The following is a 17755-nucleotide window of genomic DNA, read 5'->3' on the forward strand; positions in this document are numbered from 1 at the left end:
CTGCTCTGGCTGAGGCGGAGGAGAAGCCCATGGGCGGCCAGCCTGGCGGGGTGGGGTGATGGACGGTGGCCTGGCCTGGTGGGCAAAGGTGAGGTCTGTGGCCACTCCCTGCCTGCAGGAGCTTGGGGACAGGAGTCGTGTGTGGCAGGTGGCAAGTGGCGAGTGACTGACCCCTCTCTCGTAGGGAGCCCGCCCGTCATGTCCAGGTGAGGCCCAGGAGCTCGGTGCTGAACATGCTCAGGAGGCTGGACAGGATCAGGTTCAGAGGCCCCAAGAGAGAGGACTGCCTGGACCTCGCGGAGTCGCCCAATGCCTCGGACACCGAGTGCGCCGACGAGCTGCCCCTGAAGATACCTCGGACCTCGCCCCGCGACAGCGAGGAGCTCAGGGACCCTGTGAGTATGCTCCCGGGTGTCCCCGCCGTCCCCGGCGTGTGCTGGGACTCACCCAGGCCCTTGGTGGCTGAGTTGAGTGTGGACGTGGGTGGATTGCTGTCCCCCTGGGCTGGCTACAAATGGGAAGGGGGCCTGGCGCCCCTCCTTCCCTTGCCCCCCACTGCCTGCTCACCACCCCTCCGGGTGCCTCTGCTTGGCAAACTTCTCAAGTGGAAGTGTCGCCGACTGGCCCGACCTTGGAAGCGTACTGGGTAGGCAGGGCCTGTGTGTCTGGCCTGCCAGGTGTGTGCCACTGATGTCCCGGAACCCTGACGGCTGGCTGGGCATTGGGCATCCATGGAGCACCGCAGCTGAGCTGTGCCAGGATGGGTGTGGACCGAGGGTGCCCACCTTCCAGAAGCTGTTTCCTGGGGTCTGGATGAGCAGAGCAGGCTGGAAGGGCGCTGTGTGCCCCTCTTCCCAGGCTGGCTGTGGCACCCCCTCCTTGCTGCTCAAAGCCACCCAGTGAGGCTGCGGGCCCCCCACACCGTGTGCTGGTCCTCCTCCGTGGCCCGTGGGGTTTTCTCCCTGCTCAAGCCAGGTTTTCATTCCAAATGTGGCCGCATCACTCCCTTCCCCTGCTCCTGTATTATTAATGCTCCGTAATAGGGCCGTGAGTGTGCGCTGCCCCCAGCAGGCATTAATAATTCACGGGTACTCCCCCTAACAGCCTGGCCCCCTGCCCTGGGCTGCCGCTGCATGTAGCTGAGGCCGCTCAGCTTCCCGCACCAGGCCTGCCTTGTGGTTTGGTGCTGTCCCCTGTGTTCAGAGGCCAGGCTGGCCCTGTAGCTCCGGACCTGTGTTGCCCCGCGCAGGTGCCGCCCAGGGTGGCAGGGCCTGTCCCACACCATGGCTGTCTTGTCCACGGCGTGGCCACCCCTTGCCCTATGAGGTGCCCTGGTTGGCCGGGTAAATGGGCAGTGTGGTGGACCTTCAAGGTCTCCTCCCGTCCGCTGGCCCCTTGGAACTTGTCCCGCCTAGGCTGAGGTGCTGGGAACAGGGTGGCACTGTTCGACCTGGTTTCCTCTGCCACCATGAAAATGCCCATTAGCTGCAGGCTGCGCAGAACCAGCGCCCCAGAACTGGCCCTGTTCTGGGCTTTTGAGCTGGCCGCCTTGCTTCTGGAGGAACGTGCGGCCTACCAGGGTGTCTGTGCTTCCCTGAGGCCTGGGCCGCTCCTTTCTGGGCCGTTGTTCCCACCTGACAGATGTGGAGACTGAGGCTCTGAGTGGTTTTTACAGCCAGGGTCGTGCTCCCAGCCAGCGGCAGAGCCAGGCTGGCCCGAGGCGTGGGTTCCAGACCCCAGGGCAGCTGCTGTTCACCTTCCCCCAGCATCCCCGGTGTCCCCTTGGCACCTCTGCCCACTGTCTCCTGATTGTGGTGGGCACTGTGTTGATTTGGGTGTAGAGATACTTCTCATGGGAACATTGTTTCCACGGTGGGTCACTCTCATGTGCTCCCTGGGGAGCCCCGGGCATGCTAAAGGCAGGGGCCTAGAACAGGGGCAGCTCCTGCCCTCGCTTGCTTCCTCTCTCTGGGGACGGATGGGGCCACATGAGGACTTCACAGGCCCTGCCAGCCCGCAGGCTCCGGCGGTTTCCTCCTCCCCTGGAGTTGTGATCCCTGCTCCGGACATGAGCCCCGATGATGCAGGCCCAGGCCGCTGGCTCCCGGGCCCCCAGTCCTGCCTTGTCACTAGAGGAGGGGGCCTTCCTTCTCCAGCTCCACCTGCGGGGCTCCCAGGGCTCTGTCTCAGGCGGGTGGTGGCTGGCAGGCCTGGGGGTGCGGGGAACGCGCTCTGTCTTTAGCAGGACCTGTGTTGGGTTCCTGATTCTGTGCGAAGTATCCTCCCTGGTAGGTGATGCCTGACACTCACCTAGCACCTGCACATCTCTCGGGCAGGGCAGGGCAGGACCCGATAACTCTGTGTGGCCTGTGCCCACTCCTGGGCCGTCCTCGTGCTGCCCACCTGGGTCGCCTGCAAGGTCTCTCCGCAGATGGTGAGCCCAGGTGTGGCCCTCAGGCTGTGCACCTGCAGATTTCTAAACCAGGAGGAGCAGGCAGGATGTGTTCCCTGGCAGGCAGGGCTCGTGGAGGGCAGACTGCCCTGGAGGGTGGCGGGGCTGTGCGGTGCTTCCTAGGCGGGGTGCGGGGGGAGCCACAAGCTGCCTGGGCTGCGGATCCCGTTTCCATTCAACATTGATGACCTCCTTCTCCAGACAGCCGTCCACGCCGGGGCAGGGCGGCTCTGTGTGACTCCCCACAGAGGGCAGGGGAGAAGTGTCCAGAAGGCGGGGGGGGTGGGAAGGGTGTCCACCTGCTCGGGACGGAGTGGGTTGCCCGCCAGGAGGCCTGGAGCTGCCCAGGCTGCACAGAAGGCGAGCGGGTCGGACATGACCTGAAGTTTGCTTGGGGATTGAAACATTTTTTCATAGCAGATGTCCCCAACACCCAGCACACTTGAACCCGAGGGAGTGTCTGACAGCCTCGTGCCCTGTGGAGGCCCACGACTACCTCCTGGCCGTCGTGGCATCTGCGGCCTGTCCCCACCCCTGCTGGATGATTGTGGGGCAGATGCCAGGCATCTGACTTTGTTTTTGTTGTTTTTTTTTTTCTTTTTTTGCAGCCCTGGGGGTTGAACACAGGGCCTTTGCACTGAACTACATCTTCAGCCCTTTTTTAAAATTTTTGCTTTTGAGACAGGGTCTCCCTATATCACTAAGTTGTTTGTTTTTAGTCTATCAGGGACCTGCAGGTTCTGCAGCCCTGCCCACCCTGCATGTGGAGGCGGTGGGCACAGCACCTGCTGCCCACCCGGGTCACTGTGGCCTTTGCCAGGCAGTCTGAACACATCGGGGGCTGGCCATACTGGGGCCACCTGCGGATGGGTGTTCGGGTGCCGATGTCTGCCGCCTGGCTCCCAGTGACCCCGCCCGGCCCCACCCCTGCACCCAGAGCTTCCTCCAGGTCAGACTGGAGCCCGGACCAGGGCTGCCTCTGCGTGGGCCGCAGCGCACGCGGCTCACACGTTCCCCTCCGGGCCCTGCTGAGCTTTGTTCTCGGGACAGTGGACAGGTGATCCGGGGTACTGGTGCACAGTGGGCTCCCAGCACCCAGGCTCTGTGGGCTTCTAGAGCAGGTGCCCACGTCTGGTCCTCCCCTGTCAGTGTCAGTGCAAGGAATGACCCCAAGTGGCACCCAGGGGAGATGAAGTCACCTGCTGTCAGCCCTCCCCACAGTGTCTCTCTGCTGCTGGTGCCAGGCTCCAAGGAGGCAGCAGATAATAGGGCCTGATCCCTCCCCCCAGGAGCGGGCGTCCTGTGGCCAGAGGAGCTGACAGTGCAGAATGGCAGGTCCCCAGGGCCTGGCCTGGAGCCGCTGCTTCCCATCAGCCCCTTCTCCAGGCCGCGGCCTCTGAGCAGGTGACAGTGTCAGGGAGGTGACGGTGTCGGGAGCTTCCACCGTGCTACTCACAGCCAAGCAGCCTGCGCATGGATCCTGTTTCACCACCCCTACCCCTGGAGGAGGAGGTCTGGGGCCCAGGCGAGGAGGTCGGGTCCCCGTTCTGGCAGGGACTCCCATGCACTTTCTCGCCTGGCAGCAGCTGTGGGAAGAGACCGTGTGAGCCTCCTGCGTGGGCCGGCACACAGGCCCCTCTGCTTCCTCCCGGTCAGCAAGGTGCAGTGTGGCTGCTCTGCCCGCCTCCTGGGCGTGTGGCCTGTAACCAGAGCCTGCGGGGATGGGCAGTGGCTTACCAAGCCTCTGTGGAGGGCACAGGAGGTGGCTGTCCTTGATTCCTCTCTCTCTGCTCTGGGTGCCCGGGAGCTGCCTCCTTTCCTGTGTGCTCTGTGTGCTGTGGCTGCACCCTCAGCCTCAGCCTCAGGTCTGGCTGTCAGGGTGGCCGTCATGCTCTGGCTGGGCCGCAGCACCCTGGGCATACTGCCAGCACAGCTGCCCACTTCCTTCCTTCTGCAGCCCAGGATTGGTGCCGTGACCATCCTGGCACTTGGTAGCGCTTAAGAGTTTTAACTTCCCTGTTATTCCTTCACGTGGACCTCCTACCGGCACCCAGAGTGTCCGCCCAGTCTGAGATCCTGAGTGGGCTGCTAGGAGTCTTACAGCAGAGCCGTGTCTTTTTCCTTCCCGGGGTTCAGGCAGGCGCAGAAGGGACCTGGGGTCATCGTGCTAACCTGCCGCGCTGGGCGTTGGATGCCGTTCATCTGCCTGGTAGGGACCCAGGCCGCCTCTGAGCTCTTGATGTTTCCCTTCCAGGCTGGTCCAGGGACCCTCATCATGGCCACAGGCCCCCAGGACTTCAACCGCACAGAGTTCGATCGGCTGAACGAGATCAAGGGCCACCTGGAAATCGCCTTACTGGAGAAGCACTTCCTGCGTGAGTACCAGGAAGCGCTGCTGGGGATGGGACCTGCGGGAGTGGGGCTGAGGCGGGGACGTCGTCTTGCCCACGTGTGCCCAGGAGCCTTTCCACTGGATGTGGGGACAGACGTGGGTCTGTGTGGCTCTTTGGGCTCGGAAGTCAGGACGTCCCCACATGCCCTCGGCCTCCTGCACCTGCGTCTCCCATCTGCTGCTCTCCAGGCCAGAGGAGGCAGAAGGAATGGAGCCTGTCCCCAAATTTCAGATTGGTTTAGCAAATCTGGCACAGTGCATTTCCGATGGTTACCTTGGAATTTTGAAGGGCTTTTGAAGGAGTCTGAAACTGTGTCTGTGCCTCACGCGCATGAGAGACACGCCGGCCCCCGGTCCACCAGCCCTGCCTGCTCTGCCCTCCGTGCCTGGGGGCACCCTGCCATGGAGCTACATCCCCGCTCTTTGTATTTTATGTTGAGGCAGGGTATCCCTAAGTTGCCCGGGCTGGACTTGACCTTGTGATCGTCTGCTCTCAGCCTCCCTAGTACTGAGGTGGTGGGCGACCCAATAGTATTTTTAAATTACAGAATATTTCAAATGCGCCCAGCAGTGCAGCCGATAGCAGCCTGAGCTGTCTCTTCGACACACTGAGTCTGTTTCAACAGGAACTGACTTGGGCCAGGCTGCTTCCTCTTCCCCTCCCTCCCTGGGCATTTCGGATGAACCCCAGCCCAAACCCTATTGTTTCATCTGTGAATATTTTAGTAGCTAGCTCAGTGTGTTTTACAGACGAAAGGGTGAGTCCAGCACCCTCTGAATCACCCATCCTTCTGTTCCCCCTTGAGTCGGGGGTTCGGGTACACAGCTGGCTTCTCTCTGGGGTCCCGACCAGGACAGCTGTTACCCGGTCATCCTTTCACTGGGGATGGTAGGATGGCCGTCTCCTGCTTGTGCCGTTGATCAGGCACGAGCAGTCTTCCCTTTGCCACCAGCTTGGTGGCCCTGAGGTCTGGGCCCCACAGGAAAGGCAGGCTGTGCACCTGCTCTTTGTCCTGCTGCTCTCTGGTGTAAGGTGGAGAATCCGCTCCTGCCCTGCGGTGAGGGCGTGGCCTCCTGGCTTGTGATGTCATCAGGAGAGCTCGCATTTGAGCACATTTGATGTGTCTTAATCATCAGGTTTTTATCTACTGGGCTTCTGAAATCTCCAGCAGTGTTTCAGAGTCCCCATCCCGGCGTGACAAGACGTTCAGGCCCTTTGCACACACTCCCTGCCCAGGCCTGGCGCGGGCTATTGGCCAGACAGCGCTGGCTGCTGCCGAGGAGGAGCAGGGACCGAGGCCCTCACCGCGCCTCCGCCGTCGTGCCCGGCCTGCTGAGTGGCTGTGGCCAGCGCCCGCAGGGCCTCCAACAGAGCACTGGACAGGAGGCCACGTCCTGGCCCCGGCTTCTGTTCAGCCCCGAAAGATCCCCTCCTCCCTTCTCTCATGGAATCCTGGCTTGCAGGGAGTGACGCCAGCATTACTCATTGGTTGTGTCCCGCAAACACACACACACAACTCAGGATAAAATACCAGGACCGCCGCCAGCCGCGACTGGAAGCACAGCCGGTGTCTGCGTCTAGTTCTCTTATCCTCGGGGTGTCCCGCGGGAGGCAGGAATCCCTGCTTTAAAGTCACCAGTGGGAGCCTCTTCTGCGTGTCGGTGAGAATTGAGTCAGTACACGGCTGGCTTCTCTTCAGGCTTCAGAGACTTTGTTTTCTTTTAACTTTCTACTTGGACACACTTTCAGCCTTGCAAAGAAGTCCCGAATATTTTCGGGTTAAAATTTTGCCACCCCTGACTGCCTCACTGTCTCACCATCTGTCCATCCTCCCCCTCCTGTCTGTCCATCCATCTGTCCGCACGCCCTCCTGTCCATGTGTCTGCGCTGCCCTGGGTGTGTTTCCTCAGACCTCGACTGTTCTCCTATCTGACCGCGGTGGGGTTATTAGAGACCTGGAAATCAGCGCTGCTGCCGGCCGTGATCTAGACTGCCACGTTTCTCTGCCTCCCCGTCGCCCCGCCGGGTCCCCTGTGGCCGAGGAAAGTTCCCCGTCATGCGTGGTGTCCTGTCCTTGACCCTCTCGCCTCCTCTGCTGAAGTCTTTCTGGGACAGGGTGGGCCAGTTATCTGAAGGGTTTCCTCTGCTCGCATTGTGTTCTGCTGCCTCATGGAGAGGCTCTGGCTACGCAGCTTTGCCCAGTGTCACCGACGTGGTAGCCTGTCCTCCATGCACCCTGTCAAGGTGCGTGATGTCATCGCATCCATTATGCAGCTCTGGACTTCTTTGTAAAGTTAAATGCTTTTTGATCTTTGGGGGGAGTGGTTCGAGACAGGATCTCACTCTGTAGCCCAGGCTGGCCTCAGTCTCTCGGCAGTCCCCTTGCCTCAGCTTCCCAAGTGCTGGGATGACAAATATGTGCCACCACATCCAGTTTAAAATTAAATTTTTATAGCTGTTTAAATTGTTTATTGTGGTATAATCCTAGCTAGTCAGGAGGCTGAGGCAGGAGAATCACTTGAGCCCAGGAGCTCATTGGCAGCCTGGGCAGCTTCGTAAGACCCCCATACCAAAGATAAATAAATGACACAGAATTGTTCACATGGTCCCAAGGTCAAGGTATATTCAGAGCGCTCGAGTTGCTCTCCCTGCAGCCCAGCACCCACTCCTTCCCTTTTTCTGTAAGACAGTTTTCTTTTAGTTTTACACGAATTCCTTCCACTGAATTTTAGATAGAAGCAGACGTGTATATTTCTTCCTGTTCTTCCCTACACAGTCACACTTTCCATACTTGCATTACATCCCGGCGGTCACGCCTCCGTGGTGCCTGGTTTACACCTGTGTCCACAGGGCGGCCCTGGTGTGGCCTGGCCCGACACTCCCTGCCAGTGGGCAGTGACACTGCCCCAGCCTTTCCTGCCGGAGGTGGTACAGGTGGCTCTCACAGGCTTCCCGGCGCTTTGCGGTCCTGGGCGGGGCTTGGGCTGTGTCCAAGCGTGGCGTGGAGGATGGAGCAGGAGCAGGAGGGTGGAGGTGGGGTGTGACGAGCCTGGGAGAGGTGGCGCTTCACTTGCCCGGCTGCCACACCCAGGGAGCGTGCTGCGTGGGAAAGGGGGTTATGTAACCTTGGGGGCCACACGTGTTCTGGCTGTCCCTGGGTCTGCAGCTGGTGCTGGTTTGGCTGTGTTTGTCACCCCAACCTGTGGGAGGGAGTGTGGGTGTGGGGTGTGGACAGAGCACAGATCTGACTGGGGACACCGGCACCTGGCCCCTCGTGAGCGTTAGTTAGGAGCATTCCCGGCGCGGGCCCTTGCCCCGCCCCCCTGCTCTCAGCGCCTGAGTGGTCAGGGTTAAAATCCTTTCAGTTATCTGCAGCCCCTTCTCTGAGAACGTGGACTTGCTCTCCTCCGGGGAGAGGAAACAGTGCTGGTGTCCAGCAACCTTCTCCAGTTATTAAAAATGGAAGAGTACAAATGTTCTGTAAGAAAATGACACAGGATGGAGAAGGTGCGGCTGAAATGCGTTTCAGTCCGTGGCTGAAGGCAGGAGCCTAAATTTGTTAAAGAAGTGCATAAATAAATGAAAAGCAGCACAGGCTTTCAGATAGCCGAAATACACTTCAATCCCACATTGCTTTTTGAGTGGAAATGCGCTGTGTCCCGTGGCTTACGTACGTGAGTGTGTATTTATCCGTAGCCTGCATTGAAGTAAGATGCTCCGATGTTGCCGTAGACACATGGCGTTCCCCGAAGAGAAACTGGGTGTGGCATTGGATTTTGGTGAGCAAGGTGTTCTGAGGACCCCAAGGAACTGGGGGCTTTGTGGTTGCTGGTGCGAAGCCTGTGGAGCCCTCCCTGGACGGGCTAGAGGGGGGCGCCCCTGGGTGCTGTGCCGCACCTCTGGGCCACCCGCACCCGTACAGTGGCAGACACCTGCAGGTGTCCAGTGGGTGCAGCCAGCTGACGGGGATGCGGGAGTGTGTGACTCAGGGAAGGGGTGCGTTTCACTCCCCAGACCCGATACTCCTGGAAGCCCCCTTCCTGCTCCCCTTTCTGCTTCCGGTCCAGGTGGCCGGCCCTCCCCTCGAGGGAAGGCTTCCAGAAGCTGCTGCCCAGGCAGATGAGCAGTGCTGGGCCACAGGCTCGAGGGCCCTCTCAGGAGGCACGTACTTCCCGTACTTCCCCGAAGGACCCTGCAGGGCGGGAGGCGGCCAGCCTGGGTGATTGGAGGCGCAGGTGCCCTCCTCGCCATCACTCTTCTGCAAACAGAAGGATCTGGGGAGCTGCCCGTGACCACAGGTACACAGCAAAGCTGGAGACAGAGTCAGGCGTGAGGTCGACCAGGTGTCTCTGGACTGACCTTTCGGATCTCCACCCATGGATGTCGTGCTGGGGCTCTGGCCTCATCTTTTTGCTCTAGGGGACAGAGCGACATGCAGTGAAGATGTCCCCTGAGGGTGCTTTGGATGACAACACGATCAAAGTCCACGGGAGCTGTGGCTCCACTCTGCCATCTCTCATCAACTCCTCATCCTGCCCCGCGGACGCCTCACCAGCGGCCCAGGCCTGGCGTGTGTTATTCTTGGTCCCAGTGCACAACTGAGGCCCCGTGTGTGCAGTGGGCAGAGAACACACCTGGGCAGCAGCCCTCACCCTCGGTCACCTCCTGGAGGTCGCAGGTGGGCCCCCGGAACCCGCACAGGCCAGGCTGAGCTGGCAAAGTCAGGCCTCCGTGTCATGCGACCATGCTGAAGCAGCGCTGGGCACGTCCTGGTGTTCCTCTCTGGGGGACACCCTTCCCTGTCCACACCCCTCCCTCCTCCCACTATGCGCTCAGGAGGGAGTGAAGGTGACTGCTGCCTTATTTGAGTCCCAGCAGTGTGGACCCAGAACCTCACAGCTGCTGAGTGCTCAGTGCGTACCTGAGCGCACCTTTGTCTGCGTGGACGGTGGGCAGGCGGTGACTGTGAGCCCAGGCCGAGGCCCGGTGCATGGGGGAGTGTGTGCGGGTGGGTAATGGGCGAGGGGATGAATGGCTGGGTGGTTGGATGGAGTGGCTGCTTCCACTACCAGGCAACCCTCTGCTCACCTTTCATGGCTCCTGGGCCCCTGCAGAACCCTGTTCTCCAGCAGTACTGCGTGTGCTCCACCCTGCCCAGTACTGCGTCCTAAGCACACGTGTCGTCAGTGCCCCTTTGCTCCCTGGAGCGTTCACCCACTTGGAGGCCTGGGGCCCAGCCTCACTCTGCTAAAGGTGGGATGTTGCTGTCCACGCCCTGGCCATGCTGAGCAAGGAGTCTGTCGCTGTGGGAAAGGACTGTGGCATGCTGTGTTTAGCTGCTGGGTGCTGAGTGCTTGGTTAGAAAGATGAGACATGGGTGGGAAGTGGAACACACATTTTTGACACCCGCATCTCCGAGCTCAGTGCCGAGCCGGGGCCCCACATCCAGCCCACGGGCATCAGATGTAACGCACCATATTGCGCTGAGAGCCGTCATCACTCCCCAAAAGCCATGCTGGCTGGAAGCACTGGCTGGGAGCCCACTTCTTACTTTTGCTTGGGAATAAATATCAATGCACTGTGTGTCCATCCTACATGCCATTGGAGCAGCAGCCGGCGTGTTAGGATGTGAGATGCCTAAAGCCTGTTTGCCGGTCAGTGCTGCGGAGTACGGCTTGCTCATTGTCCTGCACATGTCACCTCTTTGCGGAGCAGCAACTGATGCAGCAGTGATAAATGTAGGAAGGGAACGCAGGCCAGCGTTTATGAGAAGGTGCCGCATTTCCTGGGACGAGCTCTTTCCCCAAGCACAGTGGGTTCGGGAAGGAGGAAGGGGAAGTGGCCCTCGCTGGTGGCTGGGGATGGAGGTGTGGCGCAGGGAGGGTGTGGCTCTGCGCCCTAGAAAGGTCCGTGATGGTGCTGGGAGGCGTGCGTTGGGTCAGAGCTCAGTGCCAGCCTGGGTGCAGGCGCAGGCTGGCCTGGCGCCGTGTGACCTGTGCTGCAGGTGCTCCAGCCGCACTTGGCCGGGGCCCGGCTTCCTGTTTCTGTCCGGGCAGCCTCTGAATCCCTGCTCCTGGCCGGTGGGAAGTTTTATTTAAAGATTATCGCTTGAGTTTTATTTCTGGCTGAAGCTGGGCCTGTGGAATTGTGTGCCAGGAGGACTCTTGCTGGAGAGCTCTACTTTTGCAGATTTAAAAATAGCCTCGAAGCTGCTTGCCGCCTCCCGATAGCTTCCCGTGGGCCGGTGGCATGGTGTTGAGGCTGGGTGGCGTCTCCTTTGTGTCTCATCAGATTGGGGTGCTGTGGGGAGGGAAGTGAACCTAGAGTCACCTGTCAGCTGGTCACTGTCCTGTTCTGGGCCCTGGGGAGGTGTGAAGTGGACCTTGGGAGGGTGGCAGCCTGGCCCTTCCGAGGCCTCCTTCAGCCTCTTCTGAGGTGAGTTCAGTGTGACTCTGAACTCAATGCTTCTGCTGGGCATTCCTCCTGGTTTCAGGGGCTCCAAGTCTGGGGACTGAGTTTTGCTACATCCCTTTGGAAGCAGGATCCGGTGATCTTCATAAACAAACGGGGAGGCTGAGGCAGGACAGTTACCATGAATTCGAGGCAAGCTTGGGCTACATAGCAATTTCAAGGCTAGACTGAACTACTTAACAACACCATGTCTCAAAGAAAGAAAGAAAGAAATGGCGATGCGTGCAGGATGGACACACCTTCTTAGAGGTCCTGGAAACTCCTAGGGGAGCTTGGTCTGGCTTGTTCAGACCCTGGCTGCAAGACCCCTGTGAGCCTGAGGTAATCCTGGCTCGTGGCCCATCCCCTGGGCCTCCTTCTCCCTGCCCTGCTCTCTGCTCTTGTGGGGGTAGGGGTGGGGGTGGCCTCACTGCCCTGGGGACCACCTGGTCTCCCCTAGTGCCACTCACCTGAGTGCCCAGCCTGCTGTCCTGGCGCTTGCTGTCCTTGTTGCCGATCTGCTCATGTGGGTGTGGAATTCCTTGAATTATGGCATCAGTTTCCTCCGGGGTTCGCCCTTTGGACTTGTGAGATTCAAGGCCTAACGCGCCCCTCAGCAGGGGTGCTGCCCTGCCGCACCCTCCCGTGGGCTGCCTGCTGTCCTGGCCGCCTAACCAGGTCAGCTGCGCGCTCAGGGCTCAGTGTGGGAGAAGAGAGGAGGTCACGGGGTGGGGAGCGGTGCCGTGCGATCTAGAGTGTGGGGGTGTCTCTGATCATATGCAGCTGTGACCCCGTGGTCTCATGTGCCAGGCTGTGTCTGCCCCAGGCCTGGCTGCCTGTGGGTGTAGAACGAGGCCCTCGCCGTCTGGCTGGGCCCGCGGGAGCTTGAGGGGCAGGCGGCTGGCGCAGCTCTCTGCTCTGGGAGAAGACAGCTATGTGTGTGCCACACGATCAGCTCATGCCTGGGGCACGAAGCTGCCCGGGACCTCCCCTTCACTGGTGCTTCTGCGGGGGAGGAGAGGTTAGAGATGAGTGTTCGTTGTCAGGCCGCCTTGCGGGGACACGGGGTGCGCTGGGGACGTAGCTGCAGGAGGGGAGGAGATGGGAGGAAGGGCCACTCAGTCTGCTAAAGGAGGACACCTTGTTTTGCAGCTTTCAGAGAGACAGGAACGTCCACCCGGGCCCTGGGCACTAGGCACTCCGTGTCCCAAGGGAGAGTGAGAGAGGCAGAGTCAAGGCTCCCTAAAAGTGTCCCTGTCTCTATCCCTGACTCCTGTGGGTGTGTCCTGCTGTGGCAGAATGGACCCTGCAGGTGTGACTCAGCCACTGACCTACGATGGGGGGAACGCAGGCTGTCCACAGGCTCAGACTCCACACAGGAAGGAGGTGGTGCCGGAGGAGGGGAGGTGGTGATCAGAGGTCCTCAGGGCATTGTCGCCGCCTCGGAAGGAATCTCCCTGGGCCTGCGGAGGACTGGCCCCCCACACCTTGGCTTTCGCCCTCTGAGACCTCCCCGGGCTCTGACATCGGGACAGCGGGACATAGCTGTGTGGTCTTGAGCTGCTACACTTGTGGTCACTTTTACAGCAGCTAAAGCACACCAGTGTGGGGCAGTTTGAGGGGCCCCATGATCCAGCAGGCGACCTTGGCCTGGGATCAAGGAGCAGGAAGTACCTGTGTCGTCCCCCGCACCGTGGAGGGAACCCCATGTCACATGCATCCCGCTGCAGGGGCCTGAGCAGCTGTGCCTCAGTCTGCAGGGCCTGGGGTCCAGGGTGCTGGGCACAGAGCCAGGGACAGCTGGCAGGACCGGAGGGGCTCTGAGCTCACCGGACACCTCCACAGAGACCCCGAGCATGGGCCCTGATGGTCTCTGCCGACACAGGCTTGTGGGGACGCCTGGGGGACAGGCGGCCTCTGGAAGGACCAGCTCAGCACTTTCTACTCAGCGAGGAGAGGCAAAAACTGATGACAGGGATTTGTGTCGCTTTTGTCCTGTGGAAGGACGGCTGGGCTTGGCGCTGCGTCTGACCTAAATGTGTCACCACGGGCAGAGGCCTCCACTGCCTGCTGAAGGTCTGACCACCTCTTTAGCTGCTGTAACCCCGTGAGCTCTGAGAGGATTCCTGGTGATCAGTGGCCAGGGATCCGGCTGGCTTCATTTCTTTAGCTCCCTTCGTGCCACCAGCAAAGGGGGCACCAGGAAAAGGCGGGCGGCCTTCTTGGGCTGTGCTGCCAGCTGGGCGGAGGAGCCGAGGCTGCAGAGCTGAGGATCTGCCTCCTGCCTGGGGCCAAGCCAGGAGGGTGTGTGCTTGGGGGAGCCCTCCTGTCCTGTGGAGCCTGGTGCAGGAGGGTGGCGGGCGGGACGCTGGGTTAGTGCTGAGCCTAGCAAGCGTCCTGCCCTCGGGACAGAACAGGGCTGAGGGGCTTTTCTTGGGGAGACACAGAATCAGAGGACCCCGAAGTTCTTTCCCACCCCACTTGCCCGCAGGCACTGTGCGTCCCCCGCTGCCCCTGCAGACGGGTCTCTGTGTGCACATCGTCCCCGAGGCTGGCACCGACAGCCTTGGCTCAGGCTTGGCGAATGCGCTGGCCTGTCATGGTGTGGTGAGACTGGGCGGGGTGGCAGGCGCATCTGCGTCAGGGAAGTATGGCTTCCGGCTCCTGATGCCAGGAGAGGTCGAAGGGCCTTCGCTGGTGCACGCAGGTGGGGAGGAAGCTTCTGGGTGGCCTTGACCTTCAGATGGGGCAGGATCAGGGAGGTGCTGGCTGTGTGTAGGTGCTGGGGTGTGGAGCAACAGACAGGAGAGTGTCAGCTCCTCTTTCTGCCATCTTGTGCCCTGATCCGGGCCTCCAAATATCTGCCAAGCCAGCAGATACCGGCACTCAGCAAGCCTAAATATTATCAGAGCCTGCGCCGACCTCGGTCCTCCCCCGGTCCACCCACGTGTGTTTTGCCTGGATGAGGGCCCAGGCCATGGGACGCAGCTGCTCCCCGTGTCCAGAAGTTGTACCAAGATCTTGGGCTTGAGCCTGTGTCCCCAGGTCTGTGAAGTGGCGGCCAGAGGACAGGGACAGGAAAGGGAGCCTCTGGGTTCCCTGAACACCTCCCCATCTATCCAGGAAGAAGGTTCGAGGCTGGCGGGGTCTTCCCTTGCCTGTGGGCCGTGAGTGCTGCCCCCGGGTCTGTCACTGGCTCTCCTGCAGCCCTAGTGAGTTCACCTGGCTGCTGCTGTGGCCACAGAACGGCTGGCAGGACAGAAGCAAGTGTGGCTTAGGAATTTCTGTTCAGAAAGGGTTCGTTTGTCACCCTGAGACAAGAGATCAGCAGTCAGAACCAAGGGCAGCTGACCACCGGGACCACGGCTGTCACCTGCGTGAGCCTGTTGGACCGCAGCCCTGCTCACCAGGAAGGCGATCATCCCAGGCATCGCACGTGCCGCGTGGGACACACTCACCCTTCCGTGGCTGCGTGGGGACGGCTGTGTTCCTGCCAGTGCTGTCAGACCACACAGCGCTCTGTCCAGTGGCTGCGCTCTGGACAGCACCTCCCTGATCCTGCCCCATCTGACGGTCAAGGCCACCCAGAAGCTTCCTCCCCACCTGCGTGCACCAGCGAAGGCCCTTCGACCTCTCCTGGCATCAGGAGCCGGAAGCCATACTTCCCTGACGCAGATGCGCCTGCCACCCCGCCCAGTCTCACCACACCATGACAGGCCAGCGCATTCGCCAAGCCTGAGCCAAGGCTGTCGGTGCCAGCCTCGGGGACGATGTGCACACAGAGACCTGCATCTTTTCTGTGACCCTGGAAGTGGCCATGTGTCTGGAGTCCTGCTTTGTCCTGCTCTCCACACCACCCAGCTCCTTACTGAGGCCTCCCGTCATGAGCATTCGTTGAGACCTGGTGGAAGGTGGCCCGTGTGGCCCAGGGACTCAGGAGTGGCTCCCCGTGAGACAGGCAGGCTGACCACTGTGACGTGAATGGCTGCTCTTTGGAGCTGGTCTTGGAGCGAAGGTTCTGGGCGGGTGTGGGGTGTGGCCGAGCTCCAGAGCCCCTCAGTGGCTCATGGTGCTCCTGGGATACAGCCGTCTCGGGGACAGGTGGCCTGCTCACCTGAAGGACTCCCTCCCGATGGCTTCTCCCTCCCGGGGCCTCCCTGCATCTGCACCCGCTCAGCCTGGGCACCTGGGACTCACTCAGCGCCTGGCTCTCCCTCCGGAAGGCCGGCCTTTGCTCCTGTCCCTTCTTTGTCACAGGTGTCCAGGACGTGCCAGGCACACGAGGCCACCTGGGGCTCCTTTGCAGGCCTGTCGAGGGGGTGACCCTTCCCATGTGGCTGGGTCAGGGTGGCCCTGGGGCTGCAGGAACAGGAAGGTGCTTGGAGAGCTGTACCTCCGTGGGCATCTGGGCTGGCATTGGACCCATTCCAGCAGCTTCCAGGGCCCCAGGTGGAAAGAACAGAGTGTGCAGGCTGCAGGGCTAAGCACTGTTCCCACCGGCTCGGTCAGATTGTGTCACAGTTGTGGCCTGGGGCTGCCCAGGGGCCTGAGGGCCACACATAGAAGGTACAACTGCCAGGCAGCCCGGTGGAAATGAGCCCTTCCTGTGTGCCACAGCCCCTGACCATCACCCCGCCTGGATCAGATCTAGCTCTGGCAGGCACTCGGAGGTCAGGGCTGGCAGGGTTCTGTAGGTTCCTGCAAGGCTGCTGGTTTGGCCACACGAGCTTCTATCCACCCAGCGCGTGGCTCTCACTTGCTGCCCAGGGCACAGTGGACAGAATTAAGTGCCCCGCGGCCTCCCAGCAGGTCCCTGGGCCTGTGCTCCCCACGCTGGGTGCCCTGTGCACTGGGTGGCCAGCCTGTCTGAGGCACTGAGGTTTGAGGAGCCGTGTGGCAGCCTGGCCAGAGTGGGGGTGGCTGGAGGGACCCCATTTCTCTCCAGAGAGCAGCCAGGCAGTGTTGTCAGGCTGACCTGGCCCGGGCAGGACCTGAAGTGAGTGGGAGAGCGGGGCCCCCGCGTCCACACCTGCCGTATCCTCGGCTTACGGGCCGATCCTCTGCCTGCTGTCGCCGCAGTGGCCCGCTGTCCCCTCAGTGGGTGCAGCACCTCGGCTTCCCCGAAACTCTGGGCAATGAGCAGACCCCTGGGTTATTTCCGTCCTGAGAGGAGGACAAGGATGCTGCGTGGAGCTGAGAAGCGATTTGTTCCGATGCCAGCGTCGTTCCGCATCTCCGTTTCCAACGCCACCAACGCGCCCTGCGCGGGGCGGGTGTCAGCCGGTGTCCCCAGACCCGGAGGGGACAGAGTCACACGGGGAAGTCTGGACCCCGGGCTGAGGGGTGGCGGAGCCCTCCCCCCACTGTGAGGAGTGACCTGTCCTTCAGGCTGCTCCTCCGGCAGCACTGTGCCCTGCAGCAAGCCCCTCGGCACGCTCGGTGGCACCCCGCAGCGTGTGGTGTGGGAGATGAGATCCCTGAGCCAGTCCCCGACCCCACAGGCCCCTGCCCCCCAGAGGCTGTGGGCTTGGCCCTCCTGCAGTGGAACCTGCCCCAGGCCAGACCCCTGCACCCTGGGGCAAAAGCTGGCCTGCGGCCGTGGGGGCTGTCCTGGGCCTCGGGGCACCTCTTGGGCAGCTCTGGGCATTCGTCTCTGAGGCTGTCACTTTAAGGAGCTGCTGCCTAAGAGCGGCTTTTGTGTGGGTCCTGCCACCGGCACAACCTCCCTTTCCATCAGAGGATGGCAGAGCTGGGCCGAGCCACCCGTTTCGGGCTGCTGGGCCCCGCCCTGGGTGCCCTGTGCCCGGAGTTGCCCGGACCCTCGCTTCTCTCCCGTCTGCCGGCCACAGAGAGGAGAAGCAGAGGTGCGAGGGTGTTTACTTCCCACCCATGCGTCCATCCATCTGTCAGTCCATCCTTCCCTCCCTCCCATCTGGCAGCTGTGTGCCAGGCCCCAGGCTGGGCACTGCTCCAGGCTGCGGCTGGGTGACCGGTGCCTTGCCAGGCCCTCTCCCCAGCAACCTCTGGCCGTTCACTGCACCGTGACGTGGTCTGGCGGGGCAGGGGGCGGGCAGTGTCCACAGGCTTTGTGAGCAGTGCCTGTGAGTCCTGGGCAGCAGAGAGGGAAAACGCAGGATGGGTGCGTTCAGCTGTGGCGTGAGGGGCAGAGGTGACCTGGATGGAGGCCCCCAGCCACCTCACCGGCCTGTAGCGCTTGCTTCTCCCGTGCTGCTGTCCCTCCCCTATCTGTGGGAGCTCTCCAGGCCCTGAGGACAGCAGCCACCCACCCTTCTGACCCCAGTGGCACCCACTCTCCCTCCGGAGGCCCCGCCGCCCGCACCCCAGCCCACCCCGCTAGAGGACCCACATGGTCTGTCCGGGTTCCCATAGGGGCTCCCGAGGGCAGGGGCTTCCGTCCCCAAGGCGAGGTTGCGACTGAGCCCGGGCAGCCCCCAGCCTG

General features: G+C 61.6%; 1 protein-coding gene across 2 annotated transcripts in view; it reads left to right on the forward strand.

The window, feature by feature from the left end:
• Gramd4 (GRAM domain containing 4) overlaps positions 1-17755 on the forward strand; it is a 53121-nt gene that overhangs the window by 14216 nt on the left and 21150 nt on the right. For both annotated transcript variants that reach the window (XM_005379513.2, XM_005379514.2), the window contains exons 2-3: positions 185-395; positions 4707-4827. In XM_005379513.2, coding sequence (XP_005379570.1) covers positions 185-395; positions 4707-4827 — 332 coding nt within the window. The remainder of the gene's footprint in view (positions 1-184; positions 396-4706; positions 4828-17755) is intronic.

Source organism: Chinchilla lanigera, unplaced genomic scaffold (genome assembly GCF_000276665.1).
Source record: "Chinchilla lanigera isolate Chin_1 unplaced genomic scaffold, ChiLan1.0 scaffold00012, whole genome shotgun sequence".
Classification (NCBI taxonomy): Eukaryota; Metazoa; Chordata; class Mammalia; order Rodentia; family Chinchillidae; genus Chinchilla; species Chinchilla lanigera.